General features: G+C 32.6%; 1 protein-coding gene across 10 annotated transcripts in view; it reads right to left on the reverse strand.

Moving 5' to 3' along the window:
- Positions 1-6,655: 6,655 nt before the first annotated feature.
- The window catches only part of POSTN (periostin), a 34,068-nt gene continuing 13,104 nt past the window's right edge, over positions 6,656-27,619 (reverse strand). The window contains exons 9-23 of one of the 10 annotated variants that reach the window (XM_028105496.2): positions 27,049-27,183; positions 25,778-25,926; positions 24,530-24,666; positions 23,329-23,459; positions 22,694-22,824; positions 22,486-22,588; positions 22,312-22,379; positions 21,610-21,655; positions 18,334-18,414; positions 15,312-15,401; positions 14,493-14,582; positions 13,698-13,775; positions 13,241-13,324; positions 8,870-8,911; positions 6,656-6,693 (exon numbers count right to left, since the gene is read on the reverse strand). In XM_028105496.2, the coding sequence (XP_027961297.2) occupies positions 6,656-6,693; positions 8,870-8,911; positions 13,241-13,324; positions 13,698-13,775; positions 14,493-14,582; positions 15,312-15,401; positions 18,334-18,414; positions 21,610-21,655; positions 22,312-22,379; positions 22,486-22,588; positions 22,694-22,824; positions 23,329-23,459; positions 24,530-24,666; positions 25,778-25,926; positions 27,049-27,183 (1,403 nt within the window). The remainder of the gene's footprint in view (positions 6,694-8,869; positions 8,912-13,240; positions 13,325-13,697; positions 13,776-14,492; positions 14,583-15,311; positions 15,402-18,333; positions 18,415-21,609; positions 21,656-22,311; positions 22,380-22,485; positions 22,589-22,693; positions 22,825-23,328; positions 23,460-24,529; positions 24,667-25,777; positions 25,927-27,048; positions 27,184-27,619) is intronic. The other 9 variants (XM_028105501.2, XM_088022193.1, XM_028105506.2 and 6 more) reach the window with 9 other exon arrangements.

Here is a 27,619-nt window from a genome sequence, read left to right on the forward strand (position 1 = left end):
AGAGGGGACAGAATCTCACACTCACACAGGGCCTGGAATAACTAACATCTGTTCCCACCAACCAGATGGGAAAAATCTCATAATTCACTGGAAATTGGGAATAGTACTCAGGAGAGCCATACCTAAATAGCAGGGAGTAATTAGCTCCAGACAATACATAGATCCAGCCCGGCCTAACAAATCTTAAAAGCAAGAACCTAATGGATCACACTGTTTCATTAACTTAACTACATTCTAGAATAAAGTTCAAGAATATTCATAAGAGTGCAAGATATCCAGCACCCAACAAGGCAAAATTTACCATCTCTGGCAACCAATCAAAGATGGCCAGGCATGCAAAGAAACAGAGATATATGGTGGATAATGAGAAGAAAAATCAATCAATTGAATTGACCCAGAATTGGCACAATTGTTAGAATAGCAGAGGTTATTGAAAGATTTACTATAATTATATTCCATATGTTAAAAAAATTATGGAGAGACATGCAAGATATAAAAATATCCAAATAAAAGTTTCTAGAGAGGAAAACTATGTCTGAAATGAAAAATGCAGAATGGGCTAGGGGTCAAATTATGTTCTAGAAAAAAAGGTTAGTGAATATGAAGACACAAAAATAGAAGCTTTCTAAAATGAAAGGCACACAGATAAAATAAGAATTAAAAAAAAGAAGCAATAGTGAGGTGTATTATAATTTAAGAGCAGCCTAATATATATGTAAAGAAGGGGACAGAACAAATCATTGATGGCTAAAAAAAGTCAAATTTGATAAAAATCCTAAACCCACAGGTCCAAGAAATGCAATACATCCTAGGAACAAGAAACATGAGAAAAACCACCCCAGTGCACATCATAATCAAAATTTTCAAAACCAGCGATAAAAAGAAAATTTTAAAGCAGTGATAAAGAGAGAAAAAAAGACATATACAAAACAAACAAGAAACAAGACAAGCAAAAATATCAGTGAGATAACATCTTTAAAATAGTATAAATAAAAATTGTCAACCTAGAATTGCATATCCAGCAGATATTTTTCAAAACAAAGGAAAAATAGTGATATTTTTCAGACCAAAAAATTTATTGCCAGCAGATTTGCACTAAAAGAAACACTAGGAAAAGAAAAATGGGTGTTATACACAAACAATGAATCATGGAACACTATATCAAAAACTAATGATGTACTCTATGGTGACTAACATAATAATAAAATAAAATTTAAATAAGGAAAAGAAAAATGATATCAGATCGAAATATAGATCTACCAAAGGAAGAAAGAGCCCAAGAAATAGTTACTACATGTGTAAATAGATAATATTTTTTATTATTTCAATTTCTTAAAAAGATAACTGACTTTTTAAACATATTTAGAAAGAAAATTAGAAAGTACTTTGAAGTGAATGAAAATTAAAATACATTAAAAAAATCCATGAGATACCACTAAGTAATACTTGGTGGAGGAATTTATACCACTAAACTCTGGTATTAGAAAGAAGAAAGTTCTTAAATCAATGACTTCAGCTTTCACCATAAGCAAAACTAGAAAATCAAGATCAGATTAAAATTAAATAAAGCAGAAGACAATAATAAAGAGTGAAAATCAATGAAATAGAAAATGGAAACACAGTGCAGAAAATCAATGAAACTAAAAGCATATTCTTTGAGAAAACCAAGAAAATTGATTGATGGCTAGCTAGAATGGTTAGGAAAAAGAGAAGAAAAATATTACAAAAATCAGGCAGGAGAGAAGTGACATCACTAGTTAAAGGATAATAATGGAATATTTTGAACAACATTATACCAATTTTAAATTTTAAAATTGTTTGAAATGAACAAGTTCCCTGAAAGATACAAAGTACCAAATCCCATTCAAAAGGAAATAGATAATCCAAACAGGCTGTATGTATTAAAGAAATTGAATTTGTATCCAAAAATCATTCTTCAAAGAAAATTCTAAGAGCAGATGTCTTCACTGGTGAATTCTACCAAACATTTAAGGAGGAATAAAATTATCAGTTCTACACAGACACTTTCTAAAAACCAAAGAGAATTCTTCCCAACTCATCTTGTGAAGCCTTCATTGCCATGATACCAAACTCAAAGAGATTGAAACATGATTGTCAATGTAGAAAAATGATGTAATCTATAAAAAGAAAATGATAGACAAGTATCTTTCATGAACATACATGTAAAAATGCTTAACACAATTTCACAAACTGAGTATGTCATGACTAAGTGGAATTCATCCTAGAATGAATAAGATAAATGGGATGAGGATTTAATACTCAAAATTAAATCCATATAATTTACCATATTAACAAACTAAAAAAGAAAACCCACATGATCATATAAAAAGGTACAGAAAAAGCATTTGGTAAAATCCAAAATTCATTCCTGATAAAAAGTTCTCAGCAAATTTGGAATAGCAAGTGCTTTCGTCAACCTGGTAATGGATGTCTATGATAAAACAGAAAACAATGCTGCTAACATCAAATTAAACATCATACTTAAAGTTAAAAGACTGGATGAATGTTTTCCCTTTAAGATCATGAAGAAGAATGGTCACTCTTGCCACTTCTATTTGACATTATACTACTATTCAATATCAACCAATGAAATTAGACAAGAAAGCGTCAAAGGCATCCAGACGGCAAAAGAAGTAAAGTTGTCTTCATTTGCATACAACATGATTGTCAATGTAGAAAATATGATGTAAGCTATAAAAAGTTACTAGAATTAATAAATGAGTTTAACAAGGTTGCTAAATACAAATCAACACACAGAAAATAAACCATGAGCAATTGAAATAAAATCAATGCCGTTGGTAAACCACAAAAATTAAATATTAAGTACTTATGGAGAATCTACAAAGGTGCAAGATCTGTACACTCAAAATAACAAAATATTGGTAATGCAACTAAGGAAGAACTATATAAACTGAGAGATGTATTTTGTTCATGGTTTGAAGACTCAGTATTGCATATTTTAATTATCCTCAAATTGACCCATATATTCAATACAATCTCAATTCAAAGTTAAGCAAATACCTTAATTTTTTGTAGAAGTTGACAAGCTGATTTAAAAATTCATGTGTAAATGCAAATAACTTAAAATACCCAAATCAACTTTGAAAAAAGATGAGCAAAATTGACTAGCCCTACCTGATTTTGTGACATATTTAAAACTACACTAATCTCGTCAGTATGATGTTTCAATTAAGAGAGAGAAATAGATTAATAGAACAGAATAGAAAGAAGAGAAACAGAAATAAATTCATAAATATATGGAATTTTGACAAAGATGTAAAGGTATATCAACAGACAATAGTCTTTTTAGAGAATGGTGCTAGCATAATTGGCTATCTATAGGGGGGAAAAAAAACTTTGATCCATACCTTGTACCAACAACAAAAATTAATTCAAAATGAATTATATACCTCAGTGTAAAACCTAAATCTAGTAGAGCTTCTAAAGGAACACAGATTAGAATTTTTTGTGAACTTTTGTTAAAAAAAGTTTTCTTAGATATGATACCAAAAGCATAATCCATAGAAGAAAAAAATGAATTCAACTTTGTTATCTTCAAAAAAAATGCTAAGAGAATGAAAAGATAAGCCACATACTGGGAGAAAAATATTTGCATCTTATATAGCTAGTAGATCTATATAAGCTGTATATATATATATGGAACTCTCAACACTTAATAAAAAACCAAACCAATTAAAAATCAGCAAAAGATTTGAACAGACACTTCACAGAATATATACAAATGTCAAATAAGCACATGAAAGGCATACATCAGGGAGATGCAAATTAAAACTACAATGAGATACCACTACACACCTAGTAGAATAGGTAAAATTAAAAAGATTGTCCATATCAAGTGTTGGCAAGAGAAACTGGAACTCCCATATACTTCTGGTGGGAATTTAAAATAGTAGAACTCCTTTGGAGTATTGTTGGGCAGTTTCCTAAAACGTTAATCATATACTTTCTGTGTGGTCCTATCATTCCACTCCTACATAGAATCTCAGAGAAAGGAAAGCAAAGAAGGAGCCATGCACACTGTGTGATTCAATTTATATAAAAGTCTAGAAAATGCCATTATCTAGAGTGACAGAAAGTAGATCGTGGTTTCTTGGAGACTGTTAGGAAGGCTTATTTGAAACTGCAGTCTTAAGTTCAGTGTGCTCAAACCTATATGCCACTTAGGTAGAGGATGATTAGAAAGAGCTGAAATCAGGTAGTACAGAGTCAGCACAATTGTAAAAACAAATGTGTTTGCTCTTCCCCAAGTTTGTATTTGTTGAGTAATGAACATGAGGTAAATTGATTGATGGCCTGTTTTAAGATTACAAGGCAAAAAATGTTACATAAACTAAGTGAGCCTCATTTTTTCCTATAAAACTGGAGATAATAAAAGTTCAGAATTTTTAAAGGATTAAATATTGCATGTAAAAGCACATACTACTCTGCCTCTTCAATTTATAGAAAGTGTTTGAGTAGGATTTATTTATATTATTTATTTGTCTACTTTTAAATTCTTATTTGGGGGTTTAAAATTATTTTTTATTTTCATATATTTTAAATCTTGTTTTTTTATTTGTATTATTGTCTTTATCTTTTATTAATAATTCTTTAAATTTTATCTTTAAATATATTTACTTGTGTCATTTGAAAGACTCTGTTCTTTACCAGAGAGTTATGCTAGATTTTTGTATGTGTACTATCCAAAACTGATTCCTTTTTTCTCCTTTGGTTCAATTAAAAAAAAAAAAGGCAGGGCATTAAAGTTAGCAGTCTTTATAAAGACTTTAACCTCATTCCTATTGTCCCGGACTACTATATTCAAAGTCCAACTCATCATCAAATGAAAACCCTGAAGGGGGCTAAATGTATAAGCTGACCTACTATTTGTTCTATGTAATTATCTTGGGATCTTCTAGAGGATCATGAACAACATACTGTCTGGAATAGTTATCTTTGTTGATGATGGTTTAGTATATTCTACCAGTACCACCTTATATAACCACCTCCTCTGAATCACTTTGAGATGATAATGGCCACACTCTGTCCAGTTGAGATTGAAGTTCTAAATGCTCTAGATGAGTACTGAGCTGCTAGGGCATTTTGCTTCCTAGCAAGGGCTTTAAATGCTATACATAAATCTCACCACTGTTCCAGACTAGAAAGCATTCTGGAAAACCAAGGCTATTGAGCACTTCCTCAGTAAGAGTCACTGCCAGAATTTTCTATTTTACTTCCTCATCCCAACTGCATCTCAAAGACCCAATGCTTTCACCTACTCAAAAATATTTCCAGATCCTTTAGTGGTACTTTAGTACCGAATCTCCAATCCAAGCTGGACATCTCTGATCCAGACTGGTATCTTCGGTTTGGCCTTCCTCAGTTTTATAATAAACAGTTTTATTACACAGTCACCACTCAGCTTCTCATCAGTATGGATTCTGTTCCCTGATTGCTTTTATTTCAACTAGACCAAGTGAGGATGCTATTTGCTGAGATCTGACTAGATCAACTGATCTCTTTACCATTCTCTGCAAACAAATATTTTTCTTCCCCTCTTTTGTTATACAATGGACACTCACATTACTTCACTCTTAGTTAAGGGCATCTCTGGGGCTTTCCCTATCTCTAGCAAAAGCCTAGGAAAAATTGATTGCTGTATTGGTGTTTGTGTAGTACTTTTTATTCTTCTACTATAGCTCATGGTACATTGTGAATTATTGGTGATTTGTCTCTTTACTCTTTGAGAACCCTAACTGATTCATGTTTTGGATCTTCACAATTTAGCATGGTTCTAGGGTTATATTAGGCACTCAGTTGAGGCTTAATGATTGCTTCATTGTGTAATGATTCTTTATATAACAGATAGTTTTAAAAATTCAAGAAACACTAAATTCATTCAATTCCCTTTAATGAGTATTTGTTATAAAAAAGAGGTATAAAGTCCTGTTCCCAAGTCCAAACCACTTATTAATTTAAACCTTGAGTTTTCTGAACTACCCAATTTAAAGTACAGTATAAACAGTAATTCTGTTTATAACTGAAACAAAATGTTTTATTGAAATGTTTGAGATAAAAATATGTATTGCAAAAAGCATATGACAAACATTTCAAGAGTACAAAATTGGTTGTAGAAATAGCATAATTTACTGGTAAACCCACATTGTATTAGAAATGTGCAAAGCCTTTTGAAGTAAACATTTTGTTATTTTTTAATAATGAGCACCCATTTTTATAACTTAGCTTCCCATGGAGAGGTACCTGCTTGCATACATTTTATCTATCTCTTAGATTCAAGGCTCAATCTTCTCAATGGAATGTGAGATTTAAGTTGTAATAAATGCATTGACAAGAATTTTTCTTGATGGATTCCAAAGTTAGCCAGAATTTTTAATGTCAAGATGTAAAAACCTGTATGTAAGGTGTTCTATTTCCTTCAGTTCCTATCCCACAGGAGACTAACCCCACAATTTCATTCAGAGAAAAAAAAGATGAAATTTGTATTCAGAAGTGTTCAATGCTTTTTTGTGCTGGTTGTTCATTTCCTGAAGTCAATGTGGCTCTTGTTATTTTCCTTTAAGATCAGGTTATTCATTTAGGGTTGTATAAACTTTGTTGTCTGGTTACTGGATTTTCACTTAGAACGACCTTCTCTTGATCGTCTTCTAGATCCTGAGAGGGAGAAGGGAGAACACATAGATTGTAAATGTGATGAAACTTTAGAATTTAATAATGTGATATTCTGTGCATGACTATATCTATAAAGACCATCATTTCTTATTGTAATAAACATCAGATTATGTTTTCTTGGTCATATCCTCTGTTTATGATGATGAAATTAAGGTTATCTTTTGATCAAAAGTATATGAAAATAATAATTTAAAATTTGAGGATTGTAGTTCTTTTGAAAATCTGGATGGATTAGGATGTTTAGAAGAAATCCCTGATAAAACCTTCAGTTAGAAATTATCTATGCACATATCAGATAAAGGGCTAGTATCCAAAATCTATAAAGAACTTATCAAACTCAACACCCAAAGAACAAACAATCCAATCAAGAAATGGGCAGAAGACATGAACAGACATTTTTCCAAAGAAGACATCAAATGGCCAACAGACACATGAAAAAGTGCTCAACATCACTTGGCGTCAGGGAAATTCAAATCAAAACCTCAATGAGATACCACCTCACACCAGTCAGAATGGCTAAAATTAACAAGTCAGGAAACGACATATGTTGGTGGGGATGTGGAGAAAGGGGAACCCTCCTACACTGTTCGTGGGAATGCAAGCTGGTGCAACCACTCTGGAAAACAGTATGGAGGTTCCTCAAAAAGTTAAAAATAGTGCTACCCTACGACTCAGCAATTGCACTACTGGGTATTTACCACAAAGATACAAATGTAGGGACACGAAGGGGTACGGGCACCCCAATGTTTATAGCAGCCAAACTGTGGAAAGAGCCAAAATGTCCATCGACAGATGAATGGATAAAGAAGATGTGGTATATATACACAATGGAATATTATGCAGCCATCAAAAGGAATGAGATCTTGCCATTTGCAATGATGTGGATGGAACTGGAGGGTGTTATGCTGAGTGAAATAAATCAATCAGAGAAAAACACGTATCATATGACCTCACTGATATGAGGAATTCTTAATCTCAGGAAACAAACTGAGGGTTGCTGGAGTGGTGGGGGGTGGGAGGGATGGGGTGGCTGGGTGGTAGACATTGGGGAGGGTATGTGCTATGGTGAGCGCTGTGAATTGTGCAAGACTGTTGAATCACAGATCTGTACTTCTGAAACAAATAATGCAATATATGTTAAGAGAAAAAAAAGGAGAAGATAGCAGGAGGGGAAGAATGAAGGGGAGTAAATCAGAAGGGGAGACGAACCATGAGAGACAATGGACTCTGAAAAACAAACTGAGGGTTCTAGAGGGGAGGGGGGTGGGGGGATGGGTTAGCCTGGTGATGGGTATTAAAGAGGGCACGTTCTGCGTGGAGCACTGGGTGTTATGCACAAACAATGAATCATGGAACGCTACATCAAAAACTAATGATGTAATGTATGGTGATTAACATAACAATAAAAAAATAAAAAAGAAATTATCTATGCAATTGATTTTTTATTTCAAATGTCTATATTAGATTGGCTTAAAATCAGATATACCTATAATGCATATATAAGCCTTGCAATTTTTTGACTATTAATATGTAATTATTTAAAAAATTCCAAACTTGTAATTTATTCTAATTTCTATACAGAAAATCTTTGATTATGTAATGTACCCGAATGCAAGGTAACCTAAGTGAAAGATTAGAAAATGAACATAAGTATGGTTATGAAGAAAATTATAGTGCATGAGTGATACATACATGTGCATAATCTACATGTTGTATCAAAATTTTGTACAAAGTTATATTAATAACTATATGTGTACAGTTTTTAATTTACTTATGTTTCAAACTGTAGCCTGATCTCAAATAATAACATTTTTAGAGAGTTCAGGTAGCAACCAAATTTTTCTTGGCTCATAGTAACAGATTTCTTTTCAACTTAACTCTACTTGAGTCTATCTCAGTGCTTCCAAAAATCTAGCAGTTTATGTGAGTATAATTGCCTTTCCTTTAACATTTGTTATCCTTAGATTTTACTAACAGTGCAGAGAATGAATAATCTATTTTCTGATTTTTATCATCAAAATACTTTGACTCAAATTTGCTAACTTTTCTCCCTAAAAGACAGCAAAGTCCAATAAAATATATTAAAACCCTATTCTTTGACTTCTCTTAACATAACAAAACATGTGTCCCATATGCACATTACTATCAATACATTTACCTTGAACTCTTTTGTTGGCTTGTATCTTCCTCACAGGTGTGTCTAAAATTAAATAGTTGTAGTTAGAAATACTTGAAATTATGGCAAATATCAGACAAGAGACCGTAAGTAAAGAAAAGTAAAAAGTTTTAAAATAAGCATCACTTAAACATGTAGATTTTCTTTTGAAACAGCGAGACTTTTTCATTGGCCAAAGACAGACATTTGTTTTCCACATATCATAATGAATGCTCACTATTTGCAAAACATTGTTTCATTATGGCATTTGGAGCCTCATATAATGTATCATTTTTGCATAGAGTAAGTGACTTACATGATGTTTTCACCTGTTTTACAAAAAGCATTGCTTTATGATGAAGGGATATTTAACATTATATAAAGTTTAGCAGAAGTATCTTCTCAGAGAGCTCCAGTCATTTATCCAGTCATTCCTATTTGTGATGTATCAGAATTCTGCCTCTGTAAAATTCTCCTTGTAAATTAATTCATAATTACCTTATAGAACATGAGGACAACAAATAGCATTGTCCTAGTAACTCTAGAAATATAATATTATGCAATTCAGGAAATGTGTGCCAACATACTTGCAAATTTAATTCTAATCCTACAAGACCATTTATAATATTAACTAGTTAAAAATAATAAAAGCTTTCATATTTAAGAATTTCAAGTGTTTCATAACTATGCAGTATTTTGTTATAGTTACAAAATATTTTCCAATTCTTTGTTTTTCTTTTTCTTTAACTCATCAGCAAGACCTAATTCACATTGTCACTCTGCTATCGGATGCTTAAGATCAAAGTGTAAATGTGGTTCCTACAGTGACTTCATTTTTCTGCTTACCTTTAAAAATTTTTTTCTCTGAATTTTGACTTCTTGCTTTTATATATTATCTATGCCCAATAATCAAGTCAAAATTTTTCTATTATATATATTTTTTCAATTCTCTGAAATTCTGTTAAAAAGTAAAGCAAGAAACTACCACCAACAGTATATTGGCTGTATGTCACCTAGAAACATTTTTAAAATGTTTAAATAAGTTTGTTTCTATGTGGCACATTTCCAACATGTTTTTTCCCACAAAATATAAGATGTATAACCATTTATAATTTCTTGTTAATACTATCATACAGAACTGTAGAAAACCTCATTACATTGGATAATAGGGGAAAGTTTGAGATAGGATTATTATGGAATATGCTCCAATTGATATATTTTCTTGAAAATCAGGTTTATTTGGTAACAGAATAATGGCTTATAAAATACAGCCAAGAAAAGATGGATTCAATCTTTAAGTGACTAAGACCATTGTTTATAATGGACTTAATTAAACTCCAAATAACAGTTATTGTATAATTTAAAACAAGGTCACAGAAGTATTTATAACATTACATTTCAAAACAAGCACTTACATTCAGATTTTGTTTCATACACTTGTCAGCATCCACTTAATGAACACCCAATTAAGTAATTTGTTAATTTATTACTATTTTGCTATGGTACTAGTAAAATAAGAATTATTAATTGTGGCAAAAAAAAATCTTTAGAAGAAAGCCTGAATAAAGCGCAGAAAGTCAGATTTGTTCCCAGTGGCTGGCTCTCTGCTATCTCAAAATGAATGAGAGTCGTATCAAGTCATGCTTCAAGAAACAAAATGTGGGAAGATAAACCAGTCATATGAATGATCCCACACAAATGCCCCTCTCTACCACGATTCATGATATATGCAAAGTGCTTCAGCCCAATTATTTATAAGACTTTTGCATATTTATATGGCTATGGCTCTCAGAAATTTAAATTAGGTGTAAAATACTACTTTCTTAAGTTTATATTAATAAGTTTATTATGTATATATAATTGGCCATGATACTGATAATAGTTAACATTACTGGGAGCTTGTATTTGTCGAGCATTATTCCAAGCGCTTTCCATACATTAACTCATTAAGACATAAGTAACATTATTATCCTCATTTTCAGAAGAAGAAACCAAAGCAAAAAAAGAATCAACTTACTTAAGTAGTTTGAGTTGGAGCCCAGATCAAAAGCCAGACCTATAAGCTGATCCCTATTCTCTACACAGGATTTACATTTTGTATTGGCAGATTTGTCAAAATCATCCAAAATGACATCTTTGTTCCTTTCTCTATAGGTTGATATTTTCCCTTAATTACTTTAGCAGTTTCAGTAAATGTAACTTTACCTAAGCATGAAATTTTATGTGTTTCATGAGAACATTTTTTGAGGTAAGGGCCCTGAAGCACTTCAGTGATAAACCACAATATTGGTACCGAAAGGACCACTTAGCCATGTTACTAGTCATGACTAAAATAATTGAGGAATACACTCAATTCATCAGAATGTACTATATGTACCACTATGAACAGTCTAGATTGAAAACTCCAAACTTTTGAGATGAAGACTGTAGTTGGGATAGAGATCACCTATCTATATTCTGAAGAAACGAAGGCCAGTCTTGCATGATGTAATCTTTACTCACAGCAGCTTCTTTGTAAATAGGTATCTCAGGATCTAGACACTTGTAACTCAGTGATGACCCATTGATTTTACAGGGGTAGGAAAAAACCTACCATGTCCAATTAGTGTTCAGTAACTATACTGAACTATACTAGCTATATATGAGTTATACTAGTAACTAGACTGCTTATATTGTCTTTACTATGTGAAAAAAACCTTGGAAATGTTCTGATAAAAACTTAGGATGTGGCATTGTGGAAATTAATGCTTTATAGACATGTAGAGAAACCAGATATTGGGAACTAAAGGAATCCACCCCCTGGGATAAAAGAAAACAGGAGTTAAAGAAAGATTTCATTAACTAAAATTAAAATATCATATTCTTGTAGCAGATATATTTTCTTTTGCCTGAAGTTATTGTTATGTACTTAGTTCCTTGTTTATAATCAACTTGTTAAGCGGGGCTTATTAAAGGATAAGAAAACATACTTACCTGAAGTTTAAGCCTAAATAAAGTAAAGCAATGTATATACAGGTAGAGCTACTAAATGATTCATTCTCTAGAAAGCACTGCCATTCTACAAAGCTGCTTACTATGGTAAGGACTTAAAAAAAAAGAATTCAATTTAATCTTCATAATGTCTTCCCCTCTTCCCTCAAATCCCTGTTTTCCTAGCAGACAGTTAAACATTTGTAGGTAGATGGTGAATTCTGTGTGAGATAATACAGAAAACCTTGGTTCTTTTATGGCTTTGGCTTTGCCGCACACTCCCTGCTGTCTGAAATTAAATCTTGTATTTTTCAGACACATATTTTTCTATTGAGGGGTAATTCAATCATTGGGTCAATTTATTTTTACTATCGCTGAACAGTCTCAACACTATATAAAGAGATTTTTACCTAGGTTAAAATAAAGAATAAAGAAACAATTGCCTATAATATGTATGGTTCCAAGAGAATTTACATCTTCTTGAACAGAGGGATACAAATTTAAGCAGAAAAGCCATCTTGGATGATATTTTGGATGAATACCAAACTGTAGTTGTGTCTCTCAACTCATAGTATATTTCAGGAAGCATATTTGATTTTTCTGAATAATTTAAATGCTTGTTTCTCTGAAGCAAGTTGTCGTCTAAATACTTTTGTTGTTAGTAAAATGAACTAAAAGTTCATTTATTCAAATGCCAATTACCCAAATTATATTTTATTAGCATTTACTGTTTCTTCAAATAATTATCATTTAGAGTTTGTGTAAGATTTTGAATTCTTTTTTTTTCTCCTTTGCTTTTAAAAGTAGGTCTTTTTAATGCCATAGACAGAGAACATTCCATACTTTAAAGATTAATTTCATATGCAAAATAATTTCCATCTCCAGTTATAGATTATCATTCAAACTGTTAGAAGAAACAAATATCCATTCTCAGGAATGTAGTTTGGAAAAGAAAATTACTAAATGCACTATTTTGTTTTTGCTAGATGTATGCACTTTAAAAAATCCATAAACATGCCTTTTATTATTGTTCTGGGGGCAGTGAATACATTTTTCTAATATAATATGTCAGTTTGGGCTTCTTTAAACAACTACCAATTTAAAAAATATTCCCCTGTCAGATACTTAAAATATCCTTGATTATCTGTATCAAAGAAAAAAAAATATTCATTGCTCCCCAAGTTTTATATCATAGAACTTTTTAAAGACTGTTTAAATTAGTAATCATTTTTTCATTATTATTACTTAAACTACTATTGAACCAATCAATCTCTTAAGACAACACACCATGTTGTCTTTTTCTAACCTTATTAAAAGAAAAACCTGAATGCTCAGTCTTTAAAAAGTTGAAGAACTCAGTCTCCAGAACCTGTTAAGTGGGTTAGTCGTTTCCCTTTTACTAACCTCCCTGAAGCAGTCTTTTAATTTCTTCATCTTCAAATAAATGATCATCACCACCTTCAATGAATTTGGTGACCTTGGTGACCTCTGAGAGGATACATGTTTATAGCAGAAATTGGTTTACGTAATAAAAACACAGGACACTTGATGTGATGTATAATGGCATCTGGCTAACAATGAATTCCAGACCAACACTTGATCTTTCTCTAGTTTTGGTGCTGTTTCGATAAGCCAATTTCTAAAGCTATTGAACAATATATAATATATTAACAAAACAATCAACATGACTGTCATTTGAGTTTCATTCTTTATCTTTGAACATTTTTCATATGTTGGCATGGAATTTGAACAAAAGAATGAGATAGAGTAGAAAATATGTAAAAGGCCTCAAAGACTATTTTAGACTTTGAAACAGATAGCTTAAGTAAAGTCACATTCTTATGTTTCTAGACATGCTGACCTTCTTGCAACAATTTCTTCAGAGTTTCTTCTGTTTCTCCACCACCAGTAGAAATCCTAGTATATTTTATTTCAGGACCTGAAAGAAAGACAATTTTTTTAAAAAAGGTCTAAAACTGTGGTAAGCAAACTTCCACTCTAAAGGGCCAGATAGTATTTTAGACTTTATAGGCCATATGACTTGTGTTGCAGTGATTCAAATAGTCACTCTAGGGTAAAACAGTTATAGACATTATATGAAGGGATAGTCACACTGGGTTCCAATAGAACTTTACATAAGTGGGTGGTACAGGCCATAGTTGCTGACTGCTCATTTAAACAAATACTTGCAAAATAGCTGAATTCAGAATTTTAGACTAATTCATTGGTGGGAGACTGACACAGAGGTTTACTTAAATTAGAGATCAGTTGTCTTATACAAACTTGTATATATTTTGGTATGTAGATGTGTAGACCTTAGGCTAAACAGAAAATCAAAGGAGGGAATGGTTTTTCTTCTAGGATTTATTAATTCATTAATACATAGCTAAGTGAAAATATTATATAACATGTATGAGTCTGCATAGTAAAAACACATGCTTATAGATTTGTCCACAGATTCCAATTCAGGGAAAAACATAGATTGCATATTTAAGAATAATATTATTTCTGCCAAAAAGAAATAACTTTAGTAACCACCATGAAAATGACTTAGTCAATTTCTCTCATGATTCTTATAGAGAGAGCTATTTTAAGATTTACCATGGTTTTACCTTTATAATTCAGGCATAGTGCCATATATGGAATCAAAGTTTACCTGTAATGATTCGTTCTTCCCTTGTCTCTTTTTCAGTTATTTCCACAGGCACTCCATCAATGATTTTAGTGTATTTTTTAATAATTGGCTCTAAAAGTAGAGGGAGAAAAACACATTTGATGTAGCCCTTTATGGATACATAAGCTAGACATTTTAATGATTAAATATAGTTCTCAAAGCAATACGGCTTAGAATTCAATCCTAATCATTTTGGGGACATATCTCAAACAGAGTCAGATCAACAAATATCTAAATGGTAGAGTTATGTCCTGAATCTTGGGTGAGGGAGACAGCCAGCTGGCAAGTTAACTCTCCGTGTCTTACTGCCATACTTGTTTTCTGACCGCAGAATGAGTATTTAGTGAGAATCCAGGGAATTCTTCATCATTAGAGTGGGAGCCCTATATTCAGTCTCAGCAGTGATTTATTAGTCAATCTTAACACAATGGCCATTGTTTTCTTCTAAATCCAATAGATTACTTTGTATTGACATTATTATTCTACTTCATAATCATCACTGACGTATGCACAGTAATGATGGTTTTGTTGGACCTGGTGACTTAATGGGTAAATTAATTCCAAGTAGTTAAATTACTCTAACTTCATTAAAGGTAAATTGTATTTTATTTCACTGGAAAAAAATTAAAAAAACAAAAAACCACAACACCTAACAGGAAGAGCCCATGAAACGAATATTCCCACAATTTATATAAAACAAAAGCCAACAGAAAACATCAGATGTTCAATATATTTAACCAACACTGTTTCAGAATAATCACAGTGATCCTAACTAGGCTTTAGGAAATACATATAACGCACCTCCATGGATCACTTCAGTTACTGTTTCACCTTCTTTAATCAGTCTGAACTCAGGTTCACCTTCAATTTTGACCTTTGTCATTGTGGGTCCTGAGGCATTGTTTTAGGAGACAAATTATCATGTTAAAGTAGTTCTTTAACTTTAGCAGAACAGGAAATTTATTTTGACATCTGCTGTTATTCAAACGTCAAAGTGGTTTCAGGCTTTATGAAATCAGTTTTAAACATTTCCCATTGTCTTCAAATTAGGCAGTATTTATGAGAACAAATGACTCAGTCTACTGGGGTGCTGCTAAAATTAACTTTCATCTGTTTTAGCATTTAGCATAAGTCCATCCATTTATTTGTAGTCATAAAGTAGGATCACACAAGGTATTATGTACTTTATGAATCATACAGTATGTACGAAAATGAGTTGCTCTAATGATAACTAGTGTAGGTCTTACTTGACTATACTGGTATCATCAATTACTCTTTCCTTATTAAATTAAATTTAATTTTTAATTACTCAGTATTGTCCACTTTTTATCAAATGGGCATAAGACTGAACATTAAAATGTCTCAACTTTATGCCTATAAAGACACTGAATTTCAGATTTTATAGGAAAATGGATTTGAGTATTTACCTTATATATGAAAATGATGCAAAAATTTACTAATTAATAATAAAATAGTCCTTCAAATGCAAGAGTTAAACAAGTGTTGCATTTGACGTACAAAATGATTTCACTCCCAGAGAAAATCATTTTGAATGTTAGAAAGCTGGTTACTACATTAGTCAACCAAGACTATTTCATAGAGAAGAAAAGTTCAGTACATTTAACTCATACCTTAACACCCTTCAACAGTTGAATATCACTATATTTGCTTATCTTTGAGAGGATTTATTTGCTTGTCCAGAAATTGTTAATGTACACCATTACCCAGAATTAGTCTAAAACAATCTAAAATAGTGAAAACAATTGTTCTTTCAAATAAGGAGTGCTTCATACCATAATATTTGATCTACGGGATCAAGGGATATTGAGTATCAAATGCAAGGCCAGGTTTTTAAGGTTTAGAAATTTCAAAAGGAAAATACCCTTAAGGAGTTTAAGAACAAGAAATGAGTTAATAAAATACCAAATCGACATTTCTTTGGAAGAGCCTAAACTGAAATTTCAGAAATACCCTCTATCCTTATGCTTTATGAAGGCAGTTTTTATCAAATCTCTTTTTCATATTTACTCCCTGCACCTAGGAGAGTGCCCAGCACAATAATAAGATGCTCATTTGTTGAAATGAATTTCAGTTGATTAATTCTTAATTCTATAATCTGGTTAAGGTTAACCTTTTATAAGAAATATTTTAAAATTGTGTTTTGGAGTCTAACACTTTTAGAGGGAATTCAAGAATCATCAATGGACCTGCAAAAGCTCAATGAGAAGGAAAAACCAGTAGCAAACTTAAAGCTGGACAATTGTAAATGGCTGCCACAATAATTATTTGTTTCCTTCAGGATGTTACACAGAAGTAAAACTTCTGAATTTTTGAACTGAAAGTTTTTAACACATAAGTGACATGACCCCATTTTTCATCCTTGTTCCCTTTATAGGCAGAATTCAGGTAGATTTGATGCTTCACTGTGTTCCTAATTGAAGAAAGATTAACACAGTAGATTCCCACTGACAAAGATTGGGAAGATAAATGGGCTGAATGAAGAAGCTTGAAAGAAAAGGTAGGAATCTTTGAAAACAAGAATAGCACATGTGAATGATTTTGATTATAGAAGCTGTGTACAAGTTATTATACAAAATTTTAGGGGATCTAATTTTAAAAACAGTACAAGAATGTTAAAATCAAGTGTATTACCAAGGATCATTTGATCATTTTTTATTAAAATGATCAAAAAGCATTTTGTCAACAAAACATTTCTATGATTTAATTTCTTAAGACACCAAATTCTCATCCAAATATAAAAGTAATCCAATGGCCATAGGTAGAGTATTTTTTTTTTAATAAGCACAGATTTCAAAGACTATATCAATTTTAGGTCTCAAGAAGAAATAAAAATATGAATAACTAATTAGCTAGGAAATAAAATTTGCATACAAGTTTCCAATATCTAAATGTAAATCATGGCTTGCCTATAAAGGAATAGATAAAAATATTCAAGAAATTGCCATCTCACTTCAGAGAATGAGAAGAAATATAAAAATAAAAAAATTAAAATAAGTTTTTTTGAGATTCAACTGAAAACATGATTTTTTTCCTTTTTTGGAAGACCGTTTTTATCCTTCTTACAGAATAAAGAAGAAAGCTTAGTGTTTTCTTTGTGGCAAGTCACCCCATTAAGATGCTTAGACATACAAACAAATCATTCTTAAGGTCTGACCCTTGGTAATAATTAAAATACATGAAATGAAGGTGGCATCAAAGATGTTGGATGGAGTTGGCTAACGTAGTCAGTAAAGGTAGAAGATCAGGATTGCAATTAAGAATTCTAAGGTTTGACTCACTGCACCAGCTACTTATTCCCTCTTCTGTTTCTGGTGGTCTAATTTAAAAATATATCACATGTGGTTGTAATTTTAAAAGCTTTCATCGATGTATAGCTTCAATGCTCTCTTAGGTTGTTGAATGAAAAATGCCTGTACTTTTTGGAAGAGTTTCTTAAACAAGACATCATGTGGGGAGATTGGAGATAAACCTACAAAAAAATACTCTGAAGGAGTCAACTGCAGAAAAAAAAAAGCTCAGGATTTGTTTGTTTGTTTACTTATTTTTTTAATCTGGGTACTAGTGCTAATGCAATGGCCAATTAGGTTCAAATGAAATCAAGTACAAGCAAATGTACTGAAATATTAGGAATGCACCATCTACTCTGCTAAATAATTTGCATTCCGCATTCTACAATTACATGAGCATGCCATTGATATAGAAATATTTAGCATGTTAGTTTCAAAAAGAATGTAGATACATTCATAGAAATCAGTCTATTATTTGGAATTTTTTTCACAATAAAAGGAACCATGATTTTTACCTTCAGTTTTGATAATAGGCTGAAGACTGCCTTCAATCACTTTAATTTTTGGTTCCACAACTTTGGTTATAATTTTAGTTGCTGAAAGTATAGAAAGTGGAACATAAATGACGTTTACATAAAAACAACCTGAACAAAGTTGTCCTCTTTTTTTTTTTTAATTTTTGTTAGGTACTGAGGTATAAGTTGTGGTAATATGTTCAGGCAGTCAGATACAGGAAATATTCATGGTACATTATCTATTTGTCTTCTCATGTCCAGATGGTGTACTCTGAAGTCCAGTGACTTGGGTTTGTTCCAGTGAAATATATACACACTAAGTAAGGAATGCTATCTAGAAATCTGTAATTTTGAACTGCACCACTAAAGCTCTTTACCTTCTTTTGTACTTCTTGAAAATATTGGCTGCATAGCAACAGAAGACAAACATGATTAATTTCATGCAATTCATAATATCTTAAATTGCATTGTTGGATTCTTTTTCAAAAGGAAAAATTGAAAGACAAAGACAAAATATTTTTTCATGCATCTGATAACAGTGATATAGAAAGGAAAATATGAAAAATAGTTCAGAAAAATTAAAAGTAAAAATAAATTTCAGCCAGCCAACTATGAGCTCTATGCAACAAACATGATATGATCAGTATTTAAGTTATTGGCTAAAATGTCTTTAATTTTCAGCTTTAATATCATGATCATTTTTTTTAAGATTTTATTTATTTGAGAGAGAGAGTGAGTGAGAGAGAGAGAGAGAGAGAGAGCCCACGAGCAGGGGAGGGGCAGGAGGAGAAGAAGAAGCAGACTCCCCGCTGAGCCGGGAGCCTGACAAGGCCTTGATCCCAGGACCCTGGGATTATGACCAGAGCCGAAGGCAGACGCTTAACCGACTGAGGCACCCAGGTGCCCCCTATCATGATCATTTCTTTAAAATTTAAAACTATGTGTTTTAAATGTGTGTCATTCACCCAACTAAAACAATAATATGCAAAATTTATTTAAAATAGCAAACTGTTTGGCTTTTGGTTGTAGAGACTAACTGGAAATGTGCCTCTGGAGCCTACAACCAGGGCTACTGGCTTTTTGTCATTTCTAATTAGAAGCCTTAAAAGATAGCTCCATTAGATAGTGGGGCTGCGCTAAAACTGTTCAATCACAACAGGCTGTGTTGACACATTATAGGTGAGATGTTAGCACAGTTTGGGTTTCTGTCACATTCTTACCTCAGGCTTCTGAAATGTCAACTTTTTAAAATTCATATGGGTTATAGATCTTAACTGTGACTATGTTTCAGTCATATCAAAATTTTTATTTTGAAATCTTAAATTATGAAGCTCTAAAATATATCAAATGTAGGCATCCAATTACTGATCCCACAAGTGGTCTTGCCACAGAGGAACCTTTCCATGAAGGCCAAATCCACAGAGGTCTCTGCTGCTACTATCAAAATGGGTTAATTACTTTTAGCTTAAATTTTTACTTCTTATTAAGGAAATTGAAGTGTAGGATATTTAGTTGGTTGGAAGTTTTATTTCAATCTTGCTTGCCTGAAAAATTAAGTAGTTTTGACAGGTCCTGGTCTGAGGATTAAATACTGATTTTATTCTGCTGTGCCTCAAATGTTATATCTTTGGCAACGTATACTACAGAGCATTTCCCCCCCCCACAATGAAAATGTATGACATTCTGAGGACAAGAATAATATGTAGCAAGGAGATTGAAGAAGTTTTAGAGACAAGTCAATGAAGGAACATAAAAATGGAATCTTAGTTTTAATTACTCTCTACCTCTATTTGAAGTACACTTCTAAATAGCAGCATGCCCTTCTGGGCAGGAGTTAAAGAAACATCTGACATTGGAATGTAAATCTCAGAGCTGTTTCAAGAGCTTTGAGTAGATAGACAAGGTTTACTAGACTTGCATTATTTTGTAAAATGTAACTTCTTTTCTGTGAGTGCAGATCCAATTTTATTAGAGGAAGACAAAGGAATTATAAGATTTTGGCTCATTGTAAGCAAAATATTGCATTGGCATAGATAGAAAGTAGTGGACCTATCATGGGTAAAGTAGGAAAGGGAAAGAAATGTAGTGCAGATATACAACTTTAGGGAGAAAGATGACATAACATTTCTGATGAATAGAGCCCATAATGATTCTTTAATTTATTTTAAAATATATACAAGATTGTATACTTCCATACTGGAATTTACGCCATGTTGAATCAAAGCTATTCCGACTAAATCTTTAAAATAGTACTGAGCTGGCCTGATACTGGATTTGCATATGTTATTATTACATAATTGAAATCAGTAAGAGCAGAAGACATTTTGTTTTGCTCCTCACATTATCTTCATTCTTTTTCCATATCTAGTGTAAATCCTAAGGAAAATTTGTTTAATTCAATACAGAATGCTCAGAGTATAAAATAGAATTATTTTCTAGCAAGGGTAACAGTGGGAATTGAAGTAATGCTTTTGCTACTGGTACATTTTGAGTGTTTAAATGTAGAGCCAAAACAAAATGAAAAGAATTTCTGCTTTGAAAGCTAGGAAGAAAGAAAGAAAAAAGACAAATGAAGAAAAAGCCACATTGAAGAAGGAATACTACAAGTTACATTTATGAGAATGAAATACCCTTTCCCGTTATTAAGTAGTAGAGGTTTAATTTTGATAATCTGGTAGAGTCAGGGATAAAAGAACCTTGGCATCTAGAAATTTTAGGTTTATTGTCTGGCAAATTCTTTGTTCCTTCATCCAGTTTTGGATGGGGAGAGTTTTTGAACTGCCAATTCATAAACATTAGGATGCTTTGACCCACCACAGTCCACCCTGTTCTTAGACAGCTGACGGCTTGAGGGTGGAATGAGCTACAAATCCTTCAGCTGTGTTATTTCTATGTCTACACATTTGAATTTTCAGATAACTCTGGAGTGCCTTTTAGCTGTCTCTCCTCTTCGTATGTTTGTATGTCTTTTTTTTCCCTGCCTCTTTTCCATGCTAGCTATTATATTTTACTGCTATTCTCATATCTTATCATTCCTGTTTATTTGATGAATGGGGAAGTTCAGTTCAGTTCATAGGAGCTGAAGGGTATGGCCCTGGCTGAGAGGTCTCATCCAGACCTTAAGCCTGCTTCAAGTGGGATGAAATTTGCCATTGTTTGGAATTCTAAATACCAGATTATCAATAATTTCTGCCTCCAAGTACAAAGAAAATTATTTTGTTTTCTTATTTTTACATCTTGCCACTGGTATGTGACAAATATTCATTATGTACTTACTATAAACAGTCATGGGGATTTCTTTGAAGGTGCTACCACGAACAAACTGAAAATAAATATTTGTATTTAGTAATGTGAAATTAGTAGTTTTATTAACAAAATTATGGCACCACTTTAATTCATTTTACAATCTCCTGTTATTGGGCCAGATGGCATAAAAATTATTGGATTTGATACTCAGAGTCTTAAAAATTATAAAATAGTTAATCTAAGGTTAAGTAGGCTTTTAAAGAGTATTTCATAGGTTTTCTGATGCTTAGACCCTACAAGGACAAAGGAGCAAAACACTTTTTTGCCCTTAACCACTGTGTTTAGTGACAACTTTTTACAAGTAAATACTTTACCTTATATTCTGTCGCAAAGGTATTTAATAATAGAAAGATTATAGCCATTTTATCATCATGTCTTTTCTTTCCAACTGGCTGTAAGTTTTTAAATAAAGGGCCATCTCTGATTCAACTTGTATTTTCCACTACACTTAATACACTGCTTGGACCCGAGTAGCTTTTAATAGATATTTGTTGAATAAAACCATAAAGAAATTATGTCATTTATTCCAGGTGGGCCAGTGATATGGAATCAACAAAAAGCAATCCAAGTCCAGTGTACACCTACCCATTAATTTATACATTTCTAGTCTTTTATGTTAAAATTGCAATATCTATTCAGCACATTATAAACAAATCTAATAATATTCTGTACCTTAATTTGGATGTATTTGATCAGTTTATTAAGTATTTCCAGCAGCTGATCATTTCCAACAGGTGTGTCTATGAAGAGGAAGATTAAATGAATATTGGTAAGAAAGTGTGAAATAAAAATCTAGGTTTCTGTTGAAAAAGATTCAATTCATTAATGAGTTCAATAATTACCAACCTGCTGGGTAGAGGAGTTTATCTACAACATGAATGACACCGTTTGTCGTCATGATATCAGATTCTTTTGATTTCACTTCGTTCACCAGAAGTGTATCATTTACCTATCAAAACAGTGGATAATGTCAATGAGAATTTAATGAAAAATTAACATTAAGATAACTGAACAATGGATGAATGCTACCATAAATTCATTCTAGAGAACTTACTCCTTTCAGATAGATTTTGCTTCCTTGTGTGGTCTTCAGAATGTTAGTAACACCAGGTTCGAATCCTTTTCCAATGAAAACTCCTGGTGTTAGGTGATAAAGGATGATGTTTTGAAGGGCATTTTTGTCACCTGGGGGGGGGAATGTATATTTATAACATGTCATATTTTTTGGTATTTTGATGCTGGAAAGATTAAGGATACAAATATTTCTTTGTCTTTGTTTATTCCACACTGTAATTTCTCATCATGTCATTGTTCTCTTAAGTTGCTATTAATGCCCTGTTGAGACAGTCACTTCAGTCTGTTCAATCAAAATATTAGCCAACTTATTGGAAGGAAAGAAAATCAAAATATTTTTGGGATTGTGATTACTTTCTTTGTCACCTAACTGTGTGGACTTTAATAGAAATAGCATAAGTGAACATCTAGCTCAACAACCACAACAGCAAGTAGTTAATTAAGAACATTAATGAGTGACCCTCCACATATTCCAAGTGAATTAAAGGAAACTAAGGCTAACCATGAATATTAAAGAGGGGACATTTTTGAGGCTGACTTCTGGGCAGGAATGCTTGAAGAAGAAATGAGATCCTGAACTCTAGGGGCAAATATCTGGTATTCACTTCTACTCACGAATCAGAATTTCCTTTTCTTCATTTGTCATTCCCTTAAAGGCATCATTGGTTGGAACAAATAAAGTCCAATCCCCAGGTTGTGTCAGGAGCTCTTTCAAGTCTGCAGCTTCAAGTAGGCTGAGGAAGATGCTAAGCAGGAAAGACACATGTTTATTTGTTAGACTTAGATTTAAGTATGTATGGAATAGAATAGAATCCATTTATGGTGGAAAGCATGAGAAATTGTTCATGCATTTTCTTTTTTTTTTTTAAGATTTATTTATTTATTTGAAGGGGTGGAGGAGGGGCAGAGGAAGAGGGAGAGAGAGAAGCCCAAGCAGACTGTGCTGAGCGTGGAGCCTGACACAGGCCTAGATCTCATGACCCTGAGATCACAACCTTGAGATCATGACCTGAGCAAAACCAAGAGTCAGACACTTAACTGACTCTGCCACCCAGGCCCCCCTGTTCATCCATTTTCATGTTTCAAATGCAGTTTACCTGTTAAAAAAGTTTTATCATGGGGAAATTATTTAAATATACATATGGTTTTTAAATTTCCTAAACTCAGTTTTTATCTTATAAAACTTGACAAGGTCACATTTCATAACAAAATAGAAGTGTGTGTTTTTCATTTAATATTTCACAAAATAGTCTTTGCTAGTTTACTGTCATTTTTTCAAAAACTTAAATGTAAAAACATTGCAAGGAGTAGGTCAATCTATTAGATTGTTTCACTCAACAAATCATATTATGATGCACCAGGAAGCAAAATAGTGTTAAGAATATCTTTCAGTTTTGAAAACATTTGCATGGACTTCTTATTCTAAATTCTTTTTTTATTTTATTTTTTTTATTAATTTTTTATTGTTATGTTAATCACCATATATTACATCATTAGTTTTTGGTGCAGTGTTCCATGATTCATTGTTTGTTCATAACACCCAGTGCTCCATGCAGAACGTGCCCTCCTCAATACCCTTCACCAGGCTAACCCATCCCCCTACCCCCCTCCCCTCTAGAACCCTCAGTTTGTTTTTCAGAGTCCATCATCTCTCATGGTTCGTCTCCCCCTCTGACATACTCCCCTATTTTCAGTAATACTGAATACTGAATGCCTTTGGGAATACTAACTGTGAAACAAAACTATTTCAATAGTTCTCATGGTGGTTTTTGTTTTTGTTTTTGTTTTTTTGTGGAGATAAAACCAATAGGCTTACCTAAAGCGCTTATCTTGTTTTAATTTTTCATGGAGGGATTTCTCTGCTGGTTTGATGATCTCTTGGAATATGTGAATGGCACCATTTCTTCCTTGTTTGCTTCCTCTCACCATGCATGAATTTTCAATGCAGACAGCCTAGCAAAGAAGGGAAAGATACAACTGTCCATTTCACTACTTGAAATATCCTATGTGGAAGTAGATGCATAGTTGAGTTAATGGATTGACTTTTCTAAGAGGTCTCCTGACCTCTCCAGCCCGAGGAAATAGCATCTCACTTCTGTTTTTAAGGTTGGGCACTATCTGACCTCACACTTCTTATTCAATCAGGTTTTCTACCACAGGTTAAGCTATCCTATGTGTCAGGCAGGTAGTTTCATCCACAAATAACAAAAATTCCGTAGAATTCCATGTCTATATTTTTCATCATTCTTCTCCAGGTTTGAACCATTCATCCACACCCTCTTTAAGAAACTTTCACCCTTTAACTCTTTAGGACCCTCTTTAACCATAAAGTTTCCTGACTTCAGTGCCTTTTGCGATCTCCGTAGATATTTACTATATTTTCCTGACTGTAAGCTTCTATCAATCATGTCACATTATTGATTTTGTTATAGTGTTTTTGAACAAATATATGTACATGCAGCCCATTTTCTGCATCTTGTAAAATGTGTGTCTTGGGATTGTGGAACCATCGTGAGCAGCTGCTGTGTATTGCATCAGGTAATGTTCGACTTCCTGTGAAATCTTTGAGCTCTAGATGCATCTGTTGCCAGGACAGAAATTGAACAGCACCACTACTTGCATTGTAATTTTCATAAGCAATATTTTCTAGAAATATTCCCTCAGATAAAGTATGTTAGAACCATTTTATAGAGTTCAGAGATCTTTATATGTCTATAAAAAATTACCTTGTAAACTTACAGGACTCCATAAATCAAAAGCTTATTTTAAAGGAGTTTCAATGATTTCTAGAATTGAAATAATTAATTGTTTAGAACAGAAAGTTATTTATAATTAAATGAATGCAAATTACCTGAATTATTAATACTCACCACTTTTTGTGTGCTTTTCTCACAGTCTTTTCATACATTACTCAGTTCCCTGATCTTCCTGTGAATATTTACTGTTACTAAAACCACAGTAATAAAATTCTGGAAACATTTGTTGTAACAATATTCTCAGACAAGGACATTGCATTTGACATTTAGGGCAATGTGGATATTTTATCTTTTTCTGATTCACTTACTGTACGATAGACGAAGACTCTGAGCTGTTTGCCTCCAATGGTTTCAAGCTTTTGTCCATTGTAAAGCTCATTAAGGCCAACTTTTACTTTCAATATGTGATTCTGCAGAATTAATTTAAGAAGCCGCTGATCCATGCTTAGAGTATCATCTATAAATAAATTCATGAAGAAATAGGATTATTTAGAAAACATTAAAATTCCTCCTGATAAGAGAAAATCATGAAAATGGCTAACCCCTAATACTATGGATATTATGGATTTTTTTACTCATAAAATATATGAGTCAGCTAAATGCTCAAGGCTGTGTGTTCCATGCACCAATTAGAGACTCTGTGAGCTCTTCCATCAAATGACTGTAACATTATTCTAAGGGGTTCAAACAATGGGTTCCATCTCTGTAACATAGTTTTATGTGGTCATTGGCAAAATTAAACTCTAATATTGGCCGAGATTGTGATATACATTGGTCATATAAAACAGTACTGACAAATCATTTGTAAATTTATCTTTACTTCTGAAAAGAAAATCAAAACACATCTACCATCCTAAAGGTAGGTTAATGTCAACACATCTGAGTATAGTTATTACAAAGAGGAATAATAGCATTTCTAGGAATTTGAATTTTTATTAATAATTTTATGTATCACAATTTAGCATTTGGAAAAATATTTTTAAAATAATACTTTTTAATTACTAAATTTTGCTTTACAATTTAAATATGTCTTTGTGAAATCATTTTTCTGGAAAAAGTGGCAGGTTACATTAATCTAAACACCATCCTTGAGGAGCAGCTACTAGATAAAATACTTATAATAATAGTTTACATCATAATATAAAAGTTATAATAAAATAGTCTCTTGTTTTTATTTATAATTTGACACCTTATATCAAATTTTGAGATGAAAAATGAAACTATTTATTCTTAAATAGTATGTTGGTGTTAAATAAACAAATCAGATCAATTTTTCTTAAGATCTATTAATATATCCTTTATGTGTGCTGGAAATATGATTAGATTCATAAAATAAATGAATACGCTTTATTACAAACTTTCACTCTCTATAGGTTATTATCTATTAAAATGAAATGTTTTGAAATGAAGGACATTTTAGTAGAGACAACATAGTGCTAATGATGTGTACCCAATAAAGAAATAATCAACACCTTGTAAAACGTCTGTTATTCCTTAATGCAAACAATATGGTGAAGAGAAAAGCTGTGTGAGGGTTGGTGGGGGAGGGAGAGTAGGAATGACAGTGTCCAGTACATACCTGAAAATGCATTATTCACAGGTGCCAGTAAAGTGTATTCTCCATCTGGCCGAAGGGCAGATGCCAAGCCTAATTGGGCCACGAGGTCTGTGAAAGTGGTTTGCTGATTTCCAGCCAGCTCAATAACTTGTTTGGCTGTAAAGTAAACCATCACCATACCAACAATGTCATCTTTGTTATTATCATCATCCTGAAATTAGTAAATCAATTCTTGGTTGTTCTCTATAAACTATTTGCTGCAATGACAATGTGATAAGATATCCTGCCCTTCCCTAGTAAGAGTTCCAGATTCCTTTTTGGGGGTTGATAACCACAGAGGATTTCAGAAAGAAAATATTTTTCTGGCTTCTTATTTTCATTGTCTTTAATTCTCTATTGCTTACCTCCTGCCTCTGTTGTGAGTGCCATAGCCCTTTCAGTTATCCAAAGCTGACCATTTTGTTATACCTTTTTCCTTTCATTTTCAAGAAAAACTGTGGTACTGTGAGACCCTTTATAAATACTGTTAGAAGCCCTGGAAAGCAAGAGTTCCTTGCGTGGAGAGCCCATAAGTACACAGGCTACTTGGTAC

Source organism: Eumetopias jubatus, unplaced genomic scaffold (genome assembly GCF_037043125.1).
Source record: "Eumetopias jubatus isolate StellerSeaLion01/CBP00866 unplaced genomic scaffold, mEumJub1_p1.0 scaffold_3, whole genome shotgun sequence".
Taxonomy (NCBI): Eukaryota; Metazoa; Chordata; class Mammalia; order Carnivora; family Otariidae; genus Eumetopias; species Eumetopias jubatus.